Source organism: Necator americanus, chromosome II (assembly GCF_031761385.1).
Source record: "Necator americanus strain Aroian chromosome II, whole genome shotgun sequence".
NCBI classification, from domain to species: Eukaryota; Metazoa; Nematoda; class Chromadorea; order Rhabditida; family Ancylostomatidae; genus Necator; species Necator americanus.
In genome coordinates, this window is record NC_087372.1 from 2,396,090 (window position 1) to 2,415,322 (window position 19,233).

General features: G+C 39.6%; 4 protein-coding genes across 7 annotated transcripts; all 4 read right to left on the reverse strand.

Moving 5' to 3' along the window:
• Positions 1-843: 843 nt before the first annotated feature.
• RB195_016654 (uncharacterized protein) lies at positions 844-2,019 on the reverse strand (the record flags this gene model as incomplete). Its single annotated transcript, XM_064183280.1, has 5 exons — positions 844-879; positions 959-1,074; positions 1,144-1,282; positions 1,349-1,503; positions 1,947-2,019. 5 exons carry the CDS (start codon positions 2,017-2,019, stop codon positions 844-846), a joined length of 519 nt encoding a protein of 172 aa, XP_064039161.1.
• Positions 935-1,492, reverse strand: RB195_016655 (uncharacterized protein; the record flags this gene model as incomplete). Its single annotated transcript, XM_064183281.1, has 2 exons — positions 935-1,282; positions 1,349-1,492. The coding sequence occupies 2 exons, from the start codon at positions 1,490-1,492 to the stop codon at positions 935-937; spliced, it is 492 nt and encodes a 163-aa protein (XP_064039162.1).
• A 2,289-nt stretch (positions 2,020-4,308) lies between the features above and the next one.
• On the reverse strand, positions 4,309-12,139 carry RB195_016656 (uncharacterized protein; the record flags this gene model as incomplete). 3 transcript variants are annotated; one of them, XM_064183282.1, is made up of 15 exons in its annotated part: positions 4,309-4,455; positions 4,516-4,673; positions 4,727-4,874; positions 5,606-5,724; positions 5,795-5,839; positions 8,183-8,230; positions 8,324-8,365; positions 8,452-8,502; positions 8,623-8,673; positions 8,794-8,844; positions 8,940-8,990; positions 10,428-10,466; positions 10,912-10,959; positions 11,866-11,892; positions 12,085-12,139. In XM_064183282.1, 15 exons carry the CDS (start codon positions 12,137-12,139, stop codon positions 4,309-4,311), a joined length of 1,080 nt encoding a protein of 359 aa, XP_064039164.1. The 3 variants fall into 3 exon arrangements, with proteins under 3 accessions (XP_064039164.1, XP_064039165.1, XP_064039163.1); XM_064183283.1 differs by having other exon boundaries at positions 8,794-8,850; XM_064183284.1 differs by lacking the exon at positions 8,623-8,673.
• A 3,331-nt stretch (positions 12,140-15,470) lies between these two features.
• RB195_016657 (uncharacterized protein) lies at positions 15,471-18,839 on the reverse strand (the record flags this gene model as incomplete). 2 transcript variants are annotated; one of them, XM_064183285.1, is made up of 5 exons in its annotated part: positions 15,471-15,734; positions 16,565-17,143; positions 17,285-17,443; positions 17,519-18,385; positions 18,834-18,839. In XM_064183285.1, the coding sequence occupies 5 exons, from the start codon at positions 18,837-18,839 to the stop codon at positions 15,471-15,473; spliced, it is 1,875 nt and encodes a 624-aa protein (XP_064039166.1). The 2 variants fall into 2 exon arrangements, with proteins under 2 accessions (XP_064039166.1, XP_013304748.2); XM_013449294.2 differs by lacking the exon at positions 18,834-18,839.
• Between the last annotated feature and the right edge of the window lie 394 nt (positions 18,840-19,233).

Sequence of the window (19,233 nt, forward strand, 5' to 3'; positions counted from 1 at the left end):
CAGACTCTAAAGAACCCTAAACAAACAGGGTCATTGCGCAAAGTATGTACGAGTTTGCCTCACATCTTGTCGAACGAATTTAGCTTTCGAGTAACCACTGCACAACAGAAGTCCGTATTTGTGTATGTGTTTGTTTTTGTGTGTTTTATAGATCTTATTAGCTTACTACTGCTAAACAAGTATTGAATGGTTGCAAAAGTTCGTGCCTGATTTTCATGAATGGCATTAAAATGTTTTGTTTGGTGGTACATGGTTTCAAATCTGACACGGGATAGTAGATTATGGAGAGGGGTTTGATTCCATCCTTCCTTCCTAAGTGCCGAAAAAAACTGGAAGGGTGTATAAGGTGCCGCTCTAATCGAAATCGTTGTAGAAAATAGTGCGTCAGAACGCGTTAATCAAGTCCTGGCCTTTTTTACGGCAATTAGGAAGAAATGGACGAAATCACCCCCTCGCCATAATCTCCGTATACTACTTCAATTCAGAATCCGTCCATTTGAGTTCGTGGAGTGATGCCTTTAAAGTGGATGTGTCCGACGTTAATCAATCCGCTTGCGATGGCTAGCCGATGTGTCAAGTCAATGTTTTTATCCTCCCAGACAAGTCTGGTGCCAATTCATCCACCCCGGAGGGATGAAAGGATTGGTAAGAACTGCAGGAAGCAGGTTATTACATACCATGATAATGTATACTAATACAATTATCCTTGTCCGAATGATGAACAGCAAATCACGCCTGCTAACAATCATTGCAGCGTCAAGGTCATTGCGACATTTATGCAGTAATCAATCTGATTTGAATTTTTGAAATTTTGAATTTGGTGACCTAGAATGAGAATGTGATTTATCGGACTGTGACTGTCCACATGTATCGCAATACCTGCAACGTGCTGGACAATAGTGCAAAATGGTAAACGCTCAATGAATTTGTGCATTTACGTACAATAGAAAAGACGTACTGTAAGTGACACTATGAATTGCTGAAATTGTTCCGGGATTTCCACTGCATTTTGTGCATCGTATGACACATTTGTAATAACGTCGTTTATCACAACACAAGCGTAACCAGGTCCACCTAAACAGCATCTGAGGCATTCTACGTAACGGCACTCTTTCTTTGGAATAAAGAGGAAAGGATGTGAACTTGGAGCAATAGCTTTGCTATCGGCTTTCGAACAGTTCATAGGGCTATAGTGAACGGTCGGAGTGATTTGATTCGCTATATCCGACACAAGATTCTCGACACCTGCCCTCTTTGCCTCCTCAGTGATTGCTAACTTGACCTAAAATTTAAAAAAATGTATATAGCTAAGAATTTGATAGAAAAACTCTTTGATTGGTTCGCTTACCGCATTTTTCATGTATGTCTGTAGATTTTTAATGGAATCTGAAGAAGTTGTAGAGAATTTTGGGAATTTATCAAGCACATCCACTTTTGCGAACGAATAAGCAAATTCTACAGGTATTGTTATGAGTCCATCTGCTTGAAACATAACCTGAGCTTCTGAATTGCGAAAAATTATTTCGAAGAGTTGTACAAGTGTCTTTTCAAAAAATTTCAGTCGTGGGAACATTTTTGTAAACAATTCATTTTCTATCTAAGTAAACACCTCTGAAACTGAACAGAGACCGAACATAGAATTTTGATTTTATTCGTGTGCTAGATTCTGGACAGTTATTATCTAGTAGCTGTTAATTTATCGATTTAATTTTCCTTCCATTTTTTTGTATTTTTGTCGAATTTTCTGACATTTTAACGACATTGAGTCGTGCGGTGCCTCCAAATAATGACGTGAAGTTACCAAAAGCGTTGATGCACAGCCTGGGGCCGCAAGCAGAAGTGATCCTTGTCTCCTTACTACTTTATTTCAACTGCTTAACAACTGTTAATACTTTGCGAAAGTCTTTGAGATGATCCATCTGGCTTCTCGGGAGATTTAGACTAACCTTGACCAGGTGAGACTGCAGAACAGCTAAGAACAGCCAGTGGAATCAACACGAGTAGAAATACAATAAACATATCTATACCGAATTATCTCTTGGCGAGAAACTTTTATAAGGGACGAGTTTTTTTGGGACATTTTTTCTGTCAACTAAAAACGATAAAAATTTCCTTAGCGAATTCGTTCGACGCCTTTACGGGATATTTATCCTCGAAGCAGAATAACCTGGGAGGCCGTTGAAAGCCGTAGTTTTCACTTCAACGGCGATGAATCATCCTAAGCAAATGAGAAGTGCAGGTTCCTGCCTTCTAGAATTAGCAAACCATAAAATATAGAAGAAAAAACGTTCCCGTCAGTTATTCCCTATACGACTAAGATCTAACATTGCATTTCTTTTTCTGATTGAATGGGGATTCCTAAATGGGGATTCCTGAATGAGGAATCAAGGAGCGTTGAGATTCTACTAGGGGATATTTCTCCACGGGAGCATGAGTATTGGGTCATCTCAACGATTCTATGTCTCCCGAAATTCAGCAACTGAAAATGTGACGCAGACCATGGTCACTTTCCCTCATTGCAGAGTTATAGGTAGAGCAAGACTGGGGGAAAAAAGCTATAACAACTTTGCAAAGCGCTAGGAAAATTGAGTCATAGAAGTAAAGCTGTCGAATTCGCATCTGGTACGAGCACCAACAGAATTCGTGGCCATATTTAGTACAGGGTCAGTTATTTTTAATTGTAGGAATAACCGTCGGTATTGACTGAAAAGGTGGATGATGAGGTTTCTCCTCTGAGAAATCGTCCTAGAACAGCTGAAAGAGAAGTGAAGCATAGCACTCTTCATAATAAATAACTTCGTCACTGCTTCCACTCTTTATCATTTGTAAAAAAACATTTCAACAAAAACTATCGTTAATATTTAATTAATTTCGGCAATTTTTCTGGAGCACAGCAAATCTCCACATATCTATCTTTTATCAACTTGTTTATTTATTATTCACTCTTTATCCTACCTCGTGTACATGTCATTGATTGCATTTTAAGGGTTATTTATGTTATCAGCCTGAACGTCCGGCTAAAGCCGGACTTTAGGCTTATTTTAGTGTTCGCTCTGCTCGTTTTCACCGACCAATAAGAAATAGCAGTCGCGACATTTTTTGGGAAATTAGAATTGCTTTTTTTTTATCAAAGCTTTATCCATTTTGTTTTACCCAAAAACTTAAGTATAGATGAATGATTTTGTGGTTTTTCCTTAAACTCTCACTTCTATATTTGGAGAGATGTTTCCCGCAAACTTCCACAATTTGAAACATTATTTTAAGTTTGGGTCTGCTCCGTTCTCAGCTATTAGCAAGAATGATGTGTTATAATGGAATGACGTGAATATCACTACTGTAGTAAAAAAAAATAATAAAAAAATAAAAATAACAATCTACGTCAGATCGCGTAAACTGTTGGTTACTATGTACTGTATTTACGCAGTCGTTTGCATGTGTGTTACCTTCTTTTAAAAAAAGGATGAAAACAGCGTTAGGGAGACATGCTGGGAAATAGATACGCGAAGGAACCATGGAAACCCATTCTACTGCGTTGGGGCTCCTGCGCACTCCGACGCAATGGAACCCGTCTCTCCTCCTCTAGCTTACTGGCACCGGCGCACCATTTCAACCCCCGTGGGACCCTCCACCCCATTTTACAGTTATCTGGCCCGGAGCACGAATTCGACGTCGTAGTACACATCTCACCCAATTTTACCGCGTTGAGGTTCCAGCGCACCAAACCGACGCCATATTATTTGTCTCCCTCTGGGGAATTTCTTGACTGAGACACACGCATACACAGATGCGAACACGTGGCAAAATAAGCCCGTTATTGTACAGCATGATAGTTTGCAATTTTGGGAGTATAAATTCACATAAAAGTTTATTTACTCTCACTAACATATAAGAGAAACTAACTTGCCTTATCAAAGCCAACATCTATTCTAAATACATTTGGACAATGGTGAAAAGGTAGAGTTCTCGTCTATCAGGTGCATGGCAATGGTTCGGCGTCGGTGCAGAGTTTTGCATCATTATGAAGTATTTTCGTGACACACAGACAAACACACACACGGACTAAGCCCGTAATTATATAGCATGATTATTATTTATGTGCCCCTTAAAAAAATGGAAATCAACGTCTGACGAATTGAATCGAAATGTGCGCTACAATCAAGATAATTTTTTTGAATTCACTCACTTTTTTGTAGCACACAGCGTAACATTAAATTTTTTTTTACACAATGTAAAGATTTTGGAAATTAGGCAACCCAAAAAAATGCGGTTTGATAGGCAACAACAACTCTCTTCAATGATTTACTGCAGTTACTCAATGATGAACGGATTGCCTTCTAACATTGATGAGAACTTTTCAAATGTTTTCATATTTTTGTCCTGTTTCAAAGCGATTTGCACTCTACTAAGAATTTCCGTCCATTTCTCGTCGGAGATCGATTCCATTCCGTTAACAAACTGAAAATGTGTATTTTATGAGGAACACTCAATCATAAAGAAAAGACAATAAATATTCACCCGAATTGTAAGTCGATAATTGCGGAATTTTTGAGGGATATCTACAACTTTGTTTGGGGAGCAGATTTCTGGACATCGTCGACCCCTGAAGCAAGATATTGCGCATATTCCCACAATTTTTCCATTCTGTTCCAAACATGTATAGCCGTCCGGTACCACTGAGAGAATTTCCAGATATTTTCAACAGAATCACAATCGCAATAGTGTTTACCTTGGCGTCGTTTCTGTTTTACTTTGTTTAAATTGAAAACAGCATTACATTTAATTGGATCGTGCCAGCCCGAAACAATCAAGTAATTTGTCGTAGAGGCGACATTGTAACCGTTCTCTTGCAACTCGTCCCTCACAGCTTCATTCAACTGTAAATTCTTTGCTGAACAGTGTGAAGAACTCACGTATTTACTACGATTTGTTGGAAGCTATCCTTTTTTGAATACCAGATGCTAAACTCAGAGTTCAAACTTTTCATTAAGTGATTAAAGATTTGTTTTGAGTGGTAACGCTATTTTTTGATACGCGTTTAAACCCACTAAGAATACTGTAAAAATGCAAGTGTTTATGTAGGCCTTTGTATAGTCTGCGCAAAATGTTTTGTATTATGACGATGCGGCGCGTCCCAGGTAAAAACTTGCCCTCAAACGTCCCTACAGTATACGGAAACACCTTTCTTTCTGGTCTTTTCATGGTTTTCCATTATTTTCCCATTAGTATTTTGATCCAAGAATTTGATTAAGCAGTATAAAAATAGCCCTTTTCCACAAGTTTAATTGCTTAATTTGCTCCAAGGATCCCCTAGAATTTTAATTCGTAGGAGGTTGGGTTTTGTCTTATTTTTTGATCACGATTTTCATCTTTCGTAGTCGTAATATGGTAACGCGCTTTTTCCCAAAAATTTCTGCTGATTCCAGGGGATTTTCTCGAACACATCAGTTTGCGGGAACTCAATTCACGTCCGTCTTTTCGTGTAATTGCGCATAGTTAGCCTTCTTTTAGGACAGATTTTGAGATCTTACTATGACTCCAATCATAAAAAACCCTAATTCTAGCAGTTTTATAGATTCTGTTTACAAAAATTTTCTGAAAAACCTACGGTATTTTCAAAACATAGGTTGAAGGAAGTAATTTCTTGCATAGTTCGTTCAAGATCTTGTAATGCCATTTCGCGAGAAAGGAACGGATTGCTTACGACGATTGTCCGCGTATCAACGTCTAAATATCTAAAGATATCCGCATTGCTCATACATAAAATAATCGGAGGGAAATTGATGTAGGCGCTTACGTGGTTCTTGGTCCTGCAATGCTTCGTCGACTAATGCAAGAATTTCTAAAAATATAACGCTGATGAAGTTTCCCATTATACATTCGGTACGGTTCAAGATTACAATACAAAATTAATAGCTAAAGTGTTCTGCTGTATGTAATCGTGAATTAGTTTAATTGTTACAATTTTAGGAATGATAGAGGACTCTGCATTCTTCTCCAAAAAAAAATTAATTCCTCTGTAAAGCTGGCCAAATGATGAAAACCTGGCACCCGCGCTGCACCTCGTTACAACGCTGCATCCAATGCAATTCTATATCCTTGGCTTCACTGACACACGCTATTCCAGTCACTTCACTTGAGGTCTTCGTCGCAACGCTGTGGTGGTTCACTAGAGCATAGAGGTTCACAACAGTACAAAGCATTTAAAAGCGTCTGTTCTTAAAGAAAACACCCTTGACAACAAAAGAAGTGAATACATATTTCAGACAGTGCTGACGATTAGAGGAACGTGCTGAAGAAATCAAAGAAAAACTTAAATATCCAGAAAGTCTGCCTTCAAGCAAAATTTGAAGAAGAGGATCAAACGAATCTCGATGGAGAATCCTAAGTTTGGAAAAATATGGGTAAAGGCCTGGTAGTCCTAAAATATTGATATTCAAGGAACAAGGAAAGTTGAATATTTTCGCTCAAATGCAGCAACAGTGACTGGAATGGACCGATCAATATGATACAGCTGTTCACTCCGTATAACTGTTGTAAAGTGATCAAATGATAACTATAATTATTCTGTTGTGGTTGGCCCATCTCATCCCCAACAGGAAGTAATAATGGAGGAACACCTTGACCTCTCATTTTCCTCACTACACACAATGTAGCCGGCTAACTTTTATCTTGAATACACAAATACAATTAGAGGGTTAAAAGTATAGGTGGACAATCATGCCAGCTCGCCCACTTGGCTATTCTCTCGGGTGCCTTTTTTGGTACAGCGCTACCACTCCGAACGGCTTCACAGCTATTCGATGTGTGCAGCTACCACTGCGCCAAATCGCTCTGGCACCACGCCTTCTCAACCGCTTAGGCTTGGGTCCTTCCGCCGAAACACCAAGGGGAGTCTGAGTTTTGTCGGCAACTTCTCACTCACTAGTTCGGCTACAACCGTCCCCAGCTCCGGAAAATACGCTCGGAGACACTGTCGTCTCTGTCGCACTGAACTAGTGCTTTGGGCACTGCACTCAAGTCGAGCGGCTCTTCGCTGTGAGATGTCGCACTAAACTAACGAACCGACTGACTGCTGACTGTAAGCAAGCTCCTTATATAGTTGGATTTCCCGCCTGATATGACGTGGTAGGCGCTCACCTGACTGGCGCGCACATGACTACCCAGTACAATTCGAATTCAAACTTACGAAATCGAAAGTGCTACATTATGAAACGACTACCTACAGTAACAGCATGCAACAAATACACAACTTTCTATATACACCAGTTCGCGGTAGTGACACCCGTTCAGAATTCTAGGTGTCAACGCGTTTGAGCCCACGAAGAAATCGAACCAGGAATCATTTTACTCCTACCGCAAGTGCTGTTTGGCAACGCACTTATATAGCACTCTTTCTTGCTGCGCTGCCTATGTTTGACGTCCAATCTATCAAGTGATCTATCAGTTTGTATCAACGGCCAATTATTTGTCTAAAATAAGTTCCTTTTCTACATGTTTGTACTATTTGGTCTTACTCAATCCCATAAGATGCCAACACTAAACGCCAACGTGAACACTACAGTCTTCATTAATTTTTGAAGATCGCATAAAGCAAAAGAAAACCAACCAACAAAAGAGAACTCAATTGAAATACTCTGTTTTATTGTTACTTTTTTATTCTTTTTCAACTATTATAAAAGCACCGTTTGTATCTTTTGATTTATCACCATTACGATTACCTAATGATGCTTCCATAAAAACGAAACAAATTGAAAAAAATGGATCTTTGTTCCAATGTTAGTACTCTTTGTTTTGCATCATAATAAGCAACCGATAACTATTGATAACTACTACTGTTACAAAGTTTCGATTATGATCATACCGTGCGTACGTTTTTCTCCATCTTGTTGACCTGATTCATGGCCAAACTAGTGTGAAAGTGATTCTATACTAGCTAAACAAATTAAAAGAAATGAATTTTTGGCGTAATGTTAGTAGTCTTCGGTTTGCCTTATGCCAAACTTCTGTCACAAAATTTCGATTACAAACGTACCAGTTCTGCTCCCTCATCCACCACCATTACCACAAACTGAGGGTAGTCCACAGAAAAAACAAATTGAAAGAAATGGAATTTTGGCATAGTCTTCCATACTCGTCGATTCCATATCAGACTACTATCAAAATTTCGTGAATATGAACATACCTTTTACGACTTCTGAATCACCACCGTTACCATTAAGTGGAGATCCTCCTATACAGACAAAAAAATCTTAGCATAATGTTAGTACTCTTCAATTCAATCTATTACTAGACTACTATCACAAATTTTCATTTATGAACATACTGTCTGGGACTCCTGATCCATCACCATCACCATCACCATCATCTGAAGATGTCTCATCACAAATTAAAGAAATGGAGTTTTGGGATATTGGTAGTACTCCTATCACAAATTTTCGATCATGAACATACTTTGTACGACTCCTCCTTGTCCCCATTGCTCATCTGATCCGCCGCCATCACCTGAAGGTATTCTTATACAAACAGTACAAATTGGAAGAAATGGAACTTATGATATAGTTTGAGTACTCTTCAGTTCCAATATAGTAGACTACTCCCACAAATTTTCGATCATGAACATACTCTGTACGACTCCTCCTTGTCCCCATTGCTCATCTGATCCGCCGCCATCACCTGAAGGTATTCTTATACAAACAGTACAAATTGGAAGAAATGGAACTTATGATATAGTTTGAGTACTCTTCAGTTCCAATGTAGTAGACTACTCCCACAAATTTTCGATCATGAACATACTCTGTACGACTCCTCCTTGTCCCCATTGCCCATCTGATCCGCCACCGTTGTCTGAAGCTGTTGAAATGGAACTTATGATACAGTGTGAGTACTCTTCAGTTCGAATATAGTAGAATACTCCCACAAATTTTCGATCATGAACATACTCTGTACGACTCCTCCTTGTCCCCATTGCCCATCTGATCCGCCGCCATTACCTGAAGGTGTTCTTATACAAACAGTACAAATTGGAAGTGGAACTTATGGTATGGTGTTAGTGCTCTTCAATTTGACCATACTAGACTACTGCCATAAATCTTGATGCGAAGCAAGAGGTACCGGCAAAAATCGGCTGACCGTTGCTGACTTGCCTTCGTCCCCGTGCACCTCCGCGTAATTATAGATGCCGCTCTACAAGCATCAACGGCCTCTTTGGATCACCTAGGCCCGCCTCCCTAGTGCCCTCGAACTAGCGTTGCGTGCGATGTTCGCGTCGCGATAGGGCAGCAAAAACCCCGAATTTGGGGAGAGAGGAATGAAAAGCGAGTTGAAGCAACAAGTTATGACATACGAGCATGGCAAATTAACTGCATGTTGTCGGAAATTGAGGAAAAAAGTAAATAATTCTATCAAATTAAAAGATATGTCATCAGAAGCATTCCAAATGGTAATATTCTGAATGATAAGAGTTATATGCGTGACCTACATTCATCTCATCTAGCAAAATACACACAGATAAGGATTCTAACAAAAATATGCTGCAGAAAAAATATCAACATGTATATATTTTCACACATCCCATAATTTCACATACTACACGCCTTATCTGTTCTATATAAACTCGCAGCGCAAAAGTGTGTGTTCGCCACAATGTCTTTCAACGACTCGAATGTTAAACTTCCAATGGCAGCAACTGTATAGACACTTTATACCGTTATTGTTTTGCTTAGATTCCTTGAAATCCTTCCTACACTTTACCTTTTTATCGTTTCATTTCTATCCATTCTCTGCGTAAAATAAAAACGACAGGTTGGGTGTATTAGTGGCGCGACAGAGACCTCTGCATCTGCGAGATGCGACTTTAGGCATCCTCCATTTACTAGTCTGCGAGGCATTAGTCGCCGCTCTCCAAATGTAAGATGGTGGATGGCTAGATATGCAAAAAGGAATCCCTAGAAAGCGGAAAAGTGAAGAAATACAACATGACACTGAAGAGTTGAACACTTTTTCACAGCAACCTTTGTATTTTCAGAAGTGAATGAGCCTCAGAAGCTTTAACCTCACAATTCAGAACATACACCAACAAATTCTAATAAACACTCCCACTCACATTTCTAAACGCTATTTCACTTTGTGTGAACTTCTTAAAGCCTCCTCTTAACTTATGATTCCAAACGCTTATCACCAAGCGCTTTCGTACCTTCAATTAAAACCATGTAAACAAGCTACTGAAGAACCTGTTTTGTTCTTATTCTGTCTTCTGGTATGCAGTGGAAGAGTAGATTGTAAAATACGCAGATTTTGAAGATTGAAATATCGTTATACTAAGATGTATTATTACTGAGTTGGCTTCAAAAAACACAAGTGAATACCTGGTTCTGTTCCTACATTTTTCACTCTACACCTAATTTGACCTGGTAACACATTAAACTCACTTTCACTGTTTTCTTCAACGATCCAGGTTGCGTTGCTTTCTAAAGTGCACACCATTTGAACAAATTGTGATATTGTATATGTAAGGTGAAATAAAATGTAGATGTATGTACAAATCGTTTTTAACTCAACGACAAAAAATTTCGAGTAACATAGTTTGATTAAAACGACCTAATGCTTAGTGAAGTTGCGTTTGAAGCGGCGCGCTGGAGCGAACGGCGGGGATCGAAGGAGGGCTGCCGCTGTATCCAGTCGGACTGCAGCGATGAGTGCTGTTAGCGAAGGTGCAGATTCGATCCCAACCACTGTGCTCTCCCGCACCGCCCCAAGCGTAGCTGTTTACGCAACCGCATCTGCCTTCAGGTTCTTTTGACCCAAAAAATGTTTCACCTGACATCTTTCATTTAACACTTAGGAAAATCTAACAGCTGCAGCTCTAACGTGTAGAAACAACAAACAACAATCACAACAACAAAAAACACGTACCTTCTACAATTGGGTTTTGGTTGGTGTTGGTTTTCCATCCGGGAAGGACTAAATCGAGGATGTACAGAAAAAAGTTAATGATAACACTGAAGACGAAAACAGCATAGAAGACAAATCCTGGTTTTCTATGGTGCAGAAGAACTGAAGCTTGCGTAGGCGTTTGCGCTCGAAGCGGAGCGTAACCAGCAGTTACAATGATGGAAAATGATAGCTACATGGGACCGCTTCGAGCGCACCTATGGTAAAGCAAAGAGGACATGAAGCACGGCTCACTTGCGCGAGAGGTTGCGGTCGAAGCGAAGCGGTGGGGATAGCGGTTAGAATCGAGGTGGGACCATCGCGAACAGCAGCAATGAATGGTGGTAGCTGAGTCCTCACTCGATCCTAACCGCTGCGGTTCGTCGCGAGCGAGTCGCGTCGGGCGCAACTGCTTACGCAGCAGTACCTCGTGCTTCACGTCTTTTTAACCCGACTACATCGAGGACATCCAACCCGACAGTAATCATACTCGTGTCGTGTGATGTGCTCGGAAAAAAGAGGCTTTCTAACACATCATCATAGGGGGATTCGCTGTCACGAAAGATTTTTTGCTTTACGTTGAAGAAAACTTCGCGATATTTGAACAAACCCTCTAAACCTCAAGACTTCCTGTTCATTGTGACAGAAGTGAGGATTTAATTCCGTAAATGTTGCTCATTACTTGCGCTGGGAAAAAAACTAGAATATTCTTTTTTTCTGTAAAAGACGACGTTCGACGTTACTTGCGGCCAATAAGACGTAGTCACAGTTTCCTCTTTCGTGTTTTTTTTTTATTTTCCTGAGCTCAGCTTAAATTGCCACTTTATTTCCTTCAGTTCTCATTTAAATAAGAAGACAAAGCAATACCCATAGAAAAAAAAAGAAATATAAAAGGAAAAAAACAAAGAAACAAGAGTGATGATTGTGTCAACTTACGTGAAGGTGGACTTCTAAAAGCACTTCCTAAATAACAAATTTATTTTTATTGTGAAGGGAGAAATCTGGAAAATAATACATTTTGAAATAGTCTTTATGAAATATTTTTTGGGTCTACAGTTTTCTCTTTTATTAGAATTGCATTTGAAAAATTGAGTATAATAGAAAGTTCTCTTGAGAATTATTGAAACTAAAAATATTTCTACAAACATATTTTACCTAAAAATTGTTGATGTGTAAGCAGCACTAACAATAGGACTAACTGAACAACCATTGTTGGAAAGAATCAGTTACAATGCGTTCTGAAAGAAAAATTACCGCATCCTTTACTTTTGTTATAGAAGAACTTTTAATGACAAAGAAAAACTTATTAATAGTGATATTGTAGGAGTTACAGATGTTCTCTCATAGCGTAACAAAAAGAATTTGTTCATAATCAGTCGGTAATAGTTTAGCCAGAAAGTATTCAAAAAAGACTGCAACATTTATGACATTAAAGGCAGCATACCACGAATCTGAGGTGGTGCGGATTTCAGGTGGAGTATCCGTATAAGGGGTCGTCGGTTATGGAGAAGGGGGTAGTTTCGCTATATCTCTCTGAATCACTGTAAACAGTCGCCTCCAAAATGCTGTTTTGTGCGATTATCTATTGCAACGCTCCACCCCTTGCGCCGCCTCCACCCTGCGATTCGTCGAAAATCAATTCTGGACTGCCCCGATAGGCAGTAGCGGATGCTACGCGTGCAAGGGTGGCGCGCTGCAATAGAAGGCATCGTACAAAACAGCATTCAGAGGCCGACTGCTTGCTGCAGTGATTCAGAATGAGGTGAGCGGAACCACACCGGTCTCCATAATCTACGACACCGTATACGGATACTCCACCTGGAATCCGCACCACCACAGGTTCGTGCTGCCTTTAAGAAGCCTAACCTATGACCGATCGCTCACTTCCAAACTCAGTTCTTGACATGGTGGAATTTTATCGTCGGGTCGAAACTAATTGATGCTCGTTGCAGCTGCGTATGCAGCTGCGCTCAAAGCTGAGTGGCAAAGCGCAGCAGTTACGATCAAAAGGCTATCCTCGATAGAGTGAACCCGGTGGTCCCACTTCGATTCGGACCACTAGCTCCACCATGTCGCACCCGCTTACGCAACTGTACTAGATCCCAAGTCGTTTTGTTCATACTATACAACTACTGTGATGCTACTCCGCATATAGTCGGGTCAAAACGACCTGATGCGCGGTGCAATTGCGTAGGCGGGTGCGGTGGACATAGCAGTTGGAATCGAGGTGGAACTATGGCGATCGCGCAGAGATGGGTGGCGATAGGGAGGATCCTTAGACGATCCTAACCGCTACGTTCCACCGCACCGCTACGAGCGCAGCCGCTTACGCTATCCGTGCTTCGAGTCGTTTTGACCCAACTACAGGTGTAGTAAGGGAACGGAGGAACTCAAGATTTCAACTATGGGATTTGTTAGGACATCGATGACTGTCATAGACTACACAGGAAGAGTTTCTAAATCCTAAAAATTGAAGGAATAGAGATACAGCGAGAACGTGGTTTGCTGGGTATCCCCTCTTTTATGCTGTGCTATTAATGACCATCTAATGCAAAAAATTAATTTTGTGGATGTATGTAAGCTAAAAAAAAGCACGAGGATTTCATCGAAGAATTAATATGATGGATTGTGATTCTCTGAAAGGAACAAATGTACTGCTGAATCAGAGGCCTAAGAAATGCATGCATTGGGAAAATGATTATAAATTCATTTATGTCTTTTTTTTGCCAACAAAGGTTTTGATGGCCTAACGTTTCGTTTCGACAACCGTCAGTCTTCATCAAAGGCCTGGATATGGTCCGAAGTTTTTGATGCTAAACATATCCCAGGAAATTTCCCTCATCTTTTCTCGAAATCGTTCTAGGTGTACGATCCAAGAACTTCAAATAGGAAAACAGCAGCACAAGAAAAGTGGACATCCGCCCGAATCTCACCACTTCCTGTAAATTTCTGCCAAAGACTTAAAATTATTTTTCTTATAAGGAACTAATTCTTCTCTTGAGTTTGTTTAGAAAGTATTGATGGAAAATTCCATCAATATCTCTTTGTAGTCTTTTTGCTAAGGTGTTAGTACTAAATTTTTTGAAATATTGAACAAAATACTTCTCCCTCGTCATTTTTTCCAGCAATTAACAACACAAAGGTTGATGTGCTAACGTGAAATGATGTGAAAATCATTATGATGCTGATAAAGCTGAAAATCTTAGGCGAAAATCTCGTAAACTGCTGAGTAATGTTTAAGGTGTAGGATCTGCATGGATGTATCCATTCATTCAAGAAAAAATCTGCTAAATATTAAAGAAGGTATCGAACAGAATTGTAGACATACGAAGATGTGCAAGGTGAAACGCTATGAACGCAGTTGTTACGGCCACGGTACAGTACACAACGTCTCATTTACTTTTTGACATCGTTTGAAACCATTGTGCGGTGCTGTTGCATTAATAAAGTCACCAGTTACAATTTGTAACTGTATAACGTAACTATGCAATGTAACTGTAACTATACTGTAGCTGTAACTTTGTATATAATTTGTATAATTCAACGCTGTGGGTCCTGATTGGCCTAAATTTATCGTTTTCTGTCGGCGACAAACCAAATTGTCGCTGTTGGAATCCTCTCAGTTTTTTTAGAATTTCGTTACAAACAGATTCACATACACGTGACAGAATAACGCTGTAGTTATACGGTAACAGTCTGAACGTTCCAGAATAGGGACAACAGTAGGTAAAGCAATCAAGGCACGAACTTCCTTCGGCAGTCGCCTACTTGAAATCTGAGCTTTCTTGAAATAAATGGTTATCTTCTAGAAAGCGTTTTCTCTCCAATAATTCATGTCAACAGCCATTTTGAAGTGGTTTATGTGGAGGAAATTGTTTATTTCAAGTTTGCTTTTATTTCTTTTTGTTCTCCTCTGCCCTTCCGTTTTTCCCCTTCCATTTCTCCAGTAAATAAACGAATTGAGGGACGGACTGCTCTGGCACTTTTAAATATTTGTATTTATTTATTTTATTTTTTATTTAGATAATTATTTTAAAAACTACTCGCAGAACCAAGTGGAAGAGGTCATGTTTGTGTCGCTATGTGTGTGTGTGGGTGTGTGTCCGTCCGTCCGTCCTATATGTCGCTTCCTAATTGTCATTTCAGAATCGATCAATACCCATTGATGTCAGTACCAATTTTTCTCCTCCTACCCTACCCACCTAAAACTATATACTTCTTCCACTTATTTTTTTTCACTACATCAAAATTAACATTTTTAAAGGAGCTGTTTCTGACCATTCGCAGAAAAGGACTAATTTATAGAAAAAAACATTTCGAAACACAATAGTATCAAAAAAAAACAACGGAAAGGAAAAAAACAATGCCGTAACCGTAGAGATCCAATGTGACTAACCATAGATACAGAGGAAAAGATTGACCAGTGAGAAAAAAAAGAGATAAAAATAAAGGCGATAGTGGCATACCGTAATTCTAATCACATACAAGCATACTTGCATTATAATGACCGATATGGTATTCGTATAACGACCTCCATGAGATCAGAATCCATAGATCAAAATATTATGATGAAGAAATAACAACTTTTCCAAATCCTCCGATTCCCAGTTGTTCCGCAATTCACTGGTAATACATTCGAGTTGTGAGAAAATCGATTGACAATCGATTGAGATCCCCGGCGCTGATAGATATTTCAATGCTAATTTTTTAATCAATGGATATTTGGCGGAATTCACATCATTTCGCCAATATTCGTATGGATCCACAGTGAAAGCGGGATCCTGTGATAGGTAGTCTTCGAGTTCCTGGAAAAAAAATCACTTCATCGCTATGAAAAGACTGACTATGCGGAAATGATGAAGCTTTTTCCAGAATTTTTCCAGTCCACTTCTGAGTAAACAAGTAAACAGTTAGATAGTACGGTTTTTTTTTTGAAAACCAGACTAAAAATAATGAATCGAAGTCTCTCTCTAGTATATTTATCATTATTTGAGCACTAATCGTTGCCTTTTTTTCCACAAACGCTTTTTTTCTTCAACTGGAAGTTCTTTCGATCTCAGTTATCAAACAATAAATCTTCGGAAAGAAAAAAAAGAACAAAGAAAATTCGAAGCAAAAGAGCGTTCACGATTTGAACAGTGTTTGTAAGAAGAAAAAAACTTCCAAACGTCACCGTTGCGCCAAAGCTGAAGAAATTGAAATTTCAAATTGCGTAGAAATTGAGATTTTCTAGGAGATTCTGAAGTGTTCTGTGGTGGAGGTGGATCCGAATTTGTTTTGATCTACTAGCTTGTTCTCATAGAAAAAGAACTGCATAAAATTTTAATCTAATTTAGGACAATTTTTAAATTTTCAAATTTAAACCACGTGATTTGCTACCGCTACCACGGAGTAGTAGAAACCATAAATTAGGGGGAAAACGAAAACGTGCTTTAGTTAACAGCAAGTTCGCAACAACCACAATAATTACAAATTATTTGAGCTTAACTACCTTTTTTTTTAGTCATACTCAATTAATCGGAGTCCTTCACCATTTTAATCTCGATCAATAATTAACTTTTCGGTTGGAAAAAAACCTATTATTCATTAATTACCATTTATCTCCTTGAAAGAATAGACGAAAGGAAAGATTTACCGCCAAAGCTTTAGTGCCCGCTTCTAACTTCGAATTATTTGCCGACTCTTGTGGTTCGTGTTTCCGAAACGCAATGAAAGGATTCGAAAAATCCTCGAAACGTTGTTGTTCGACCACTTCTACTGGTTTCAACACGGGAAGAAATGCCATCTCCTCAATTTTCTCCAAAAATCCTTGTCGTTTGTCCGCTGTAAAATAGGCACCACGGAATCGTGGATCCACATAGGTGGCTAGGAATAACTCTTCTTGCAATTCACATCCTTCCATCAGTGTTGACAATTTTTTGCAAATCGCTTCCTTTACTGCTTTCATACAGGTTTTATCCTCTTTCAACTGACGTAATATTACTTTGTAGAGTGGAATAACAACGGAGATTGGTGTAAAAAATCGGTGTTTGACGAGACCCAGGGCGAAATCCAGTGGTTTCAGGAAGTCGATGATCTCTCGCACGAGTTCCCATTCCGTTCCCTTAATGTCAGCGAAGTGGGGATTTTCTACCAACACAAACGAAAGTGTGTTTTTCTCCTCATCCAAACGACTCAACATTTGATACAAGCAATTCCAGCACATGTCGATTTTCTGGAAAGAAAAATAGCAAAGTTTATGAGGCAACTGATCGATGGGAAAACCAGCAAATAAGGGTGTAGAGGAGATCGGTAAGGAAGTGGGCGTGATAAAAATCTTGCTATTGGCTGATTTTTTCAGTTAATTTCTAGTCACCTTTATTTGATTTCCATGGCTACTTTGATGACATAGTCGGGTACAGTCACGCATGTGCTTCGTCGGATCATGTTTCCACCATATTTGATAGATTTCTTTCAGACGAACTAATAATTCGTCATTTTCACCCAGCAACATCGACAGGCCATCTTCAACCGCCTAAAAAAATATGTACTTCTTGGATTTTACTAAAAACCTTAAACATCACCATTAGTTAGGCGTTAAGATCCGTACCTCTTGTAGTTTATAAGCGAATCCATTCACACGTTTGATGCCATTCATGGTGGCAGCATCCGACGTTGGTGAATGTTCCACATGAACGTGAAGTTTCTCTTCCTTGACGTCATACAAATTCAACATTTTCGAGAACAATGCTCGTACATCGTCAGCGCATGGAATTCCAGGAACAAGAGACACGGCCACAACCACAAAACGAGGCATCATATCATCGTCAATGAAGTACGCGGTGATCACCACCAACGAACCTTTTCCTTCCGACAAATACCGAACATCACTGGAAAAGCTTACGAATGGGGCCGTATCCAGCATTGTTTTGATCTTCGAATAGTATTCCTCGTATAAATTCCCCAAAGCACTTGTCGTGAAGAATTCCCGTGATTTTAATCGAAATCGAGGTGCGGTGACGGCAATTAGATTCCGGAATCCGGGATTATCCAGGAACGATGGCGGCAACACAGCCGTACACATCATTTGCGTAATGGCTCTGTCCACAAGGAGCATATGATCTCGATCCGGATCCCATCCCACGTTCAATTGCGTTTGCGGAATTGGCGGACAGCTGCTCACGTACGGTTGCTGTGGTTGAGTGGATGATGATCCTGGGCCGGTCTCCGGTTCGGATTTACAGGTCCGCTGTAGACCATGCGCTAACGCTACCGCCCTTTCGGCGGCCAGCGTTCTTTCGGTTTTCGTGCGTTCATCCTTATCCTTGAACGAACTGTACAGTTCCGGATGTTTCTTTTTCAGATGGTGACGCAACGATGATGTGGTGCAATCTTTCGGCTTCGGAATCGCCCAGTTACACGTCTTACAGATCAGCATATTCTCGAATACGATAAAGTATTCGCTGTATTTTCCCATCTGAAAAATTATGAAAATTAAAATAAATCGACCATAAAATTTGCGCGAATAACTATAACGCGGAAATAATAATTATAATTCCTGTGTTATTCTGGAGGAAGCATTTATTCACTGTTTTTTTTTTCAAATAAAACACTTTCATGGAAGAAAATCCCAGGAGAATTGGCAGAGTCAATAGGTTATTTGGAGGTCGTCCGGAGAAAACTATTAAGAAAATCCATTAGAATAGTATTTTGATTTTCGCGAGTTCTGGAGTGATTTCTTCTTGATTTCGAAGCCATAGCATAAATCAATAGACAATCTCAAAATAGAGTTCATTTTTACAAAAAATAAAAAAAAAATTATGCAAAATTAGCAAAAAAAAAATCTTTTTGAAAAAATAGTAAGAGTAGGTCCAGGTACGCAGGAACGTGTCAGTAACGCAGATGTGCGCCACATAGCTACTAACCTTCATCCAGGCAACTTATCCTCATCAGGGATAATCAGGGACCGTGAAAATCGTTACGTCATCGGAAATCGGATTATTGCTTTGTTGTGCAGAGGAGGAGGGCAAAAAAAAAGCGAACACGGAACTCGTATGTTCGAAGACTGGCGGTCGATGGCGGGCAGTTTTCGTCAGAAATCGATAATGCGTTCGTTTATCCTGGATACGGACTAAAACACGCGTGATCACCCCGGATAGATCTAGTGCCTCGCTTAGGAAATTTCCCAATATTCTTATTAGGTGCATACATCGCCGAGCAGAAAAAGGAGCAATACAAAGCTATGAATCCGAGATTTCACAAAATTTATTCTAATTTAATAGATTAGCAGTTAGGATTTTTTACTTTTACTATGGTGGGGAAATT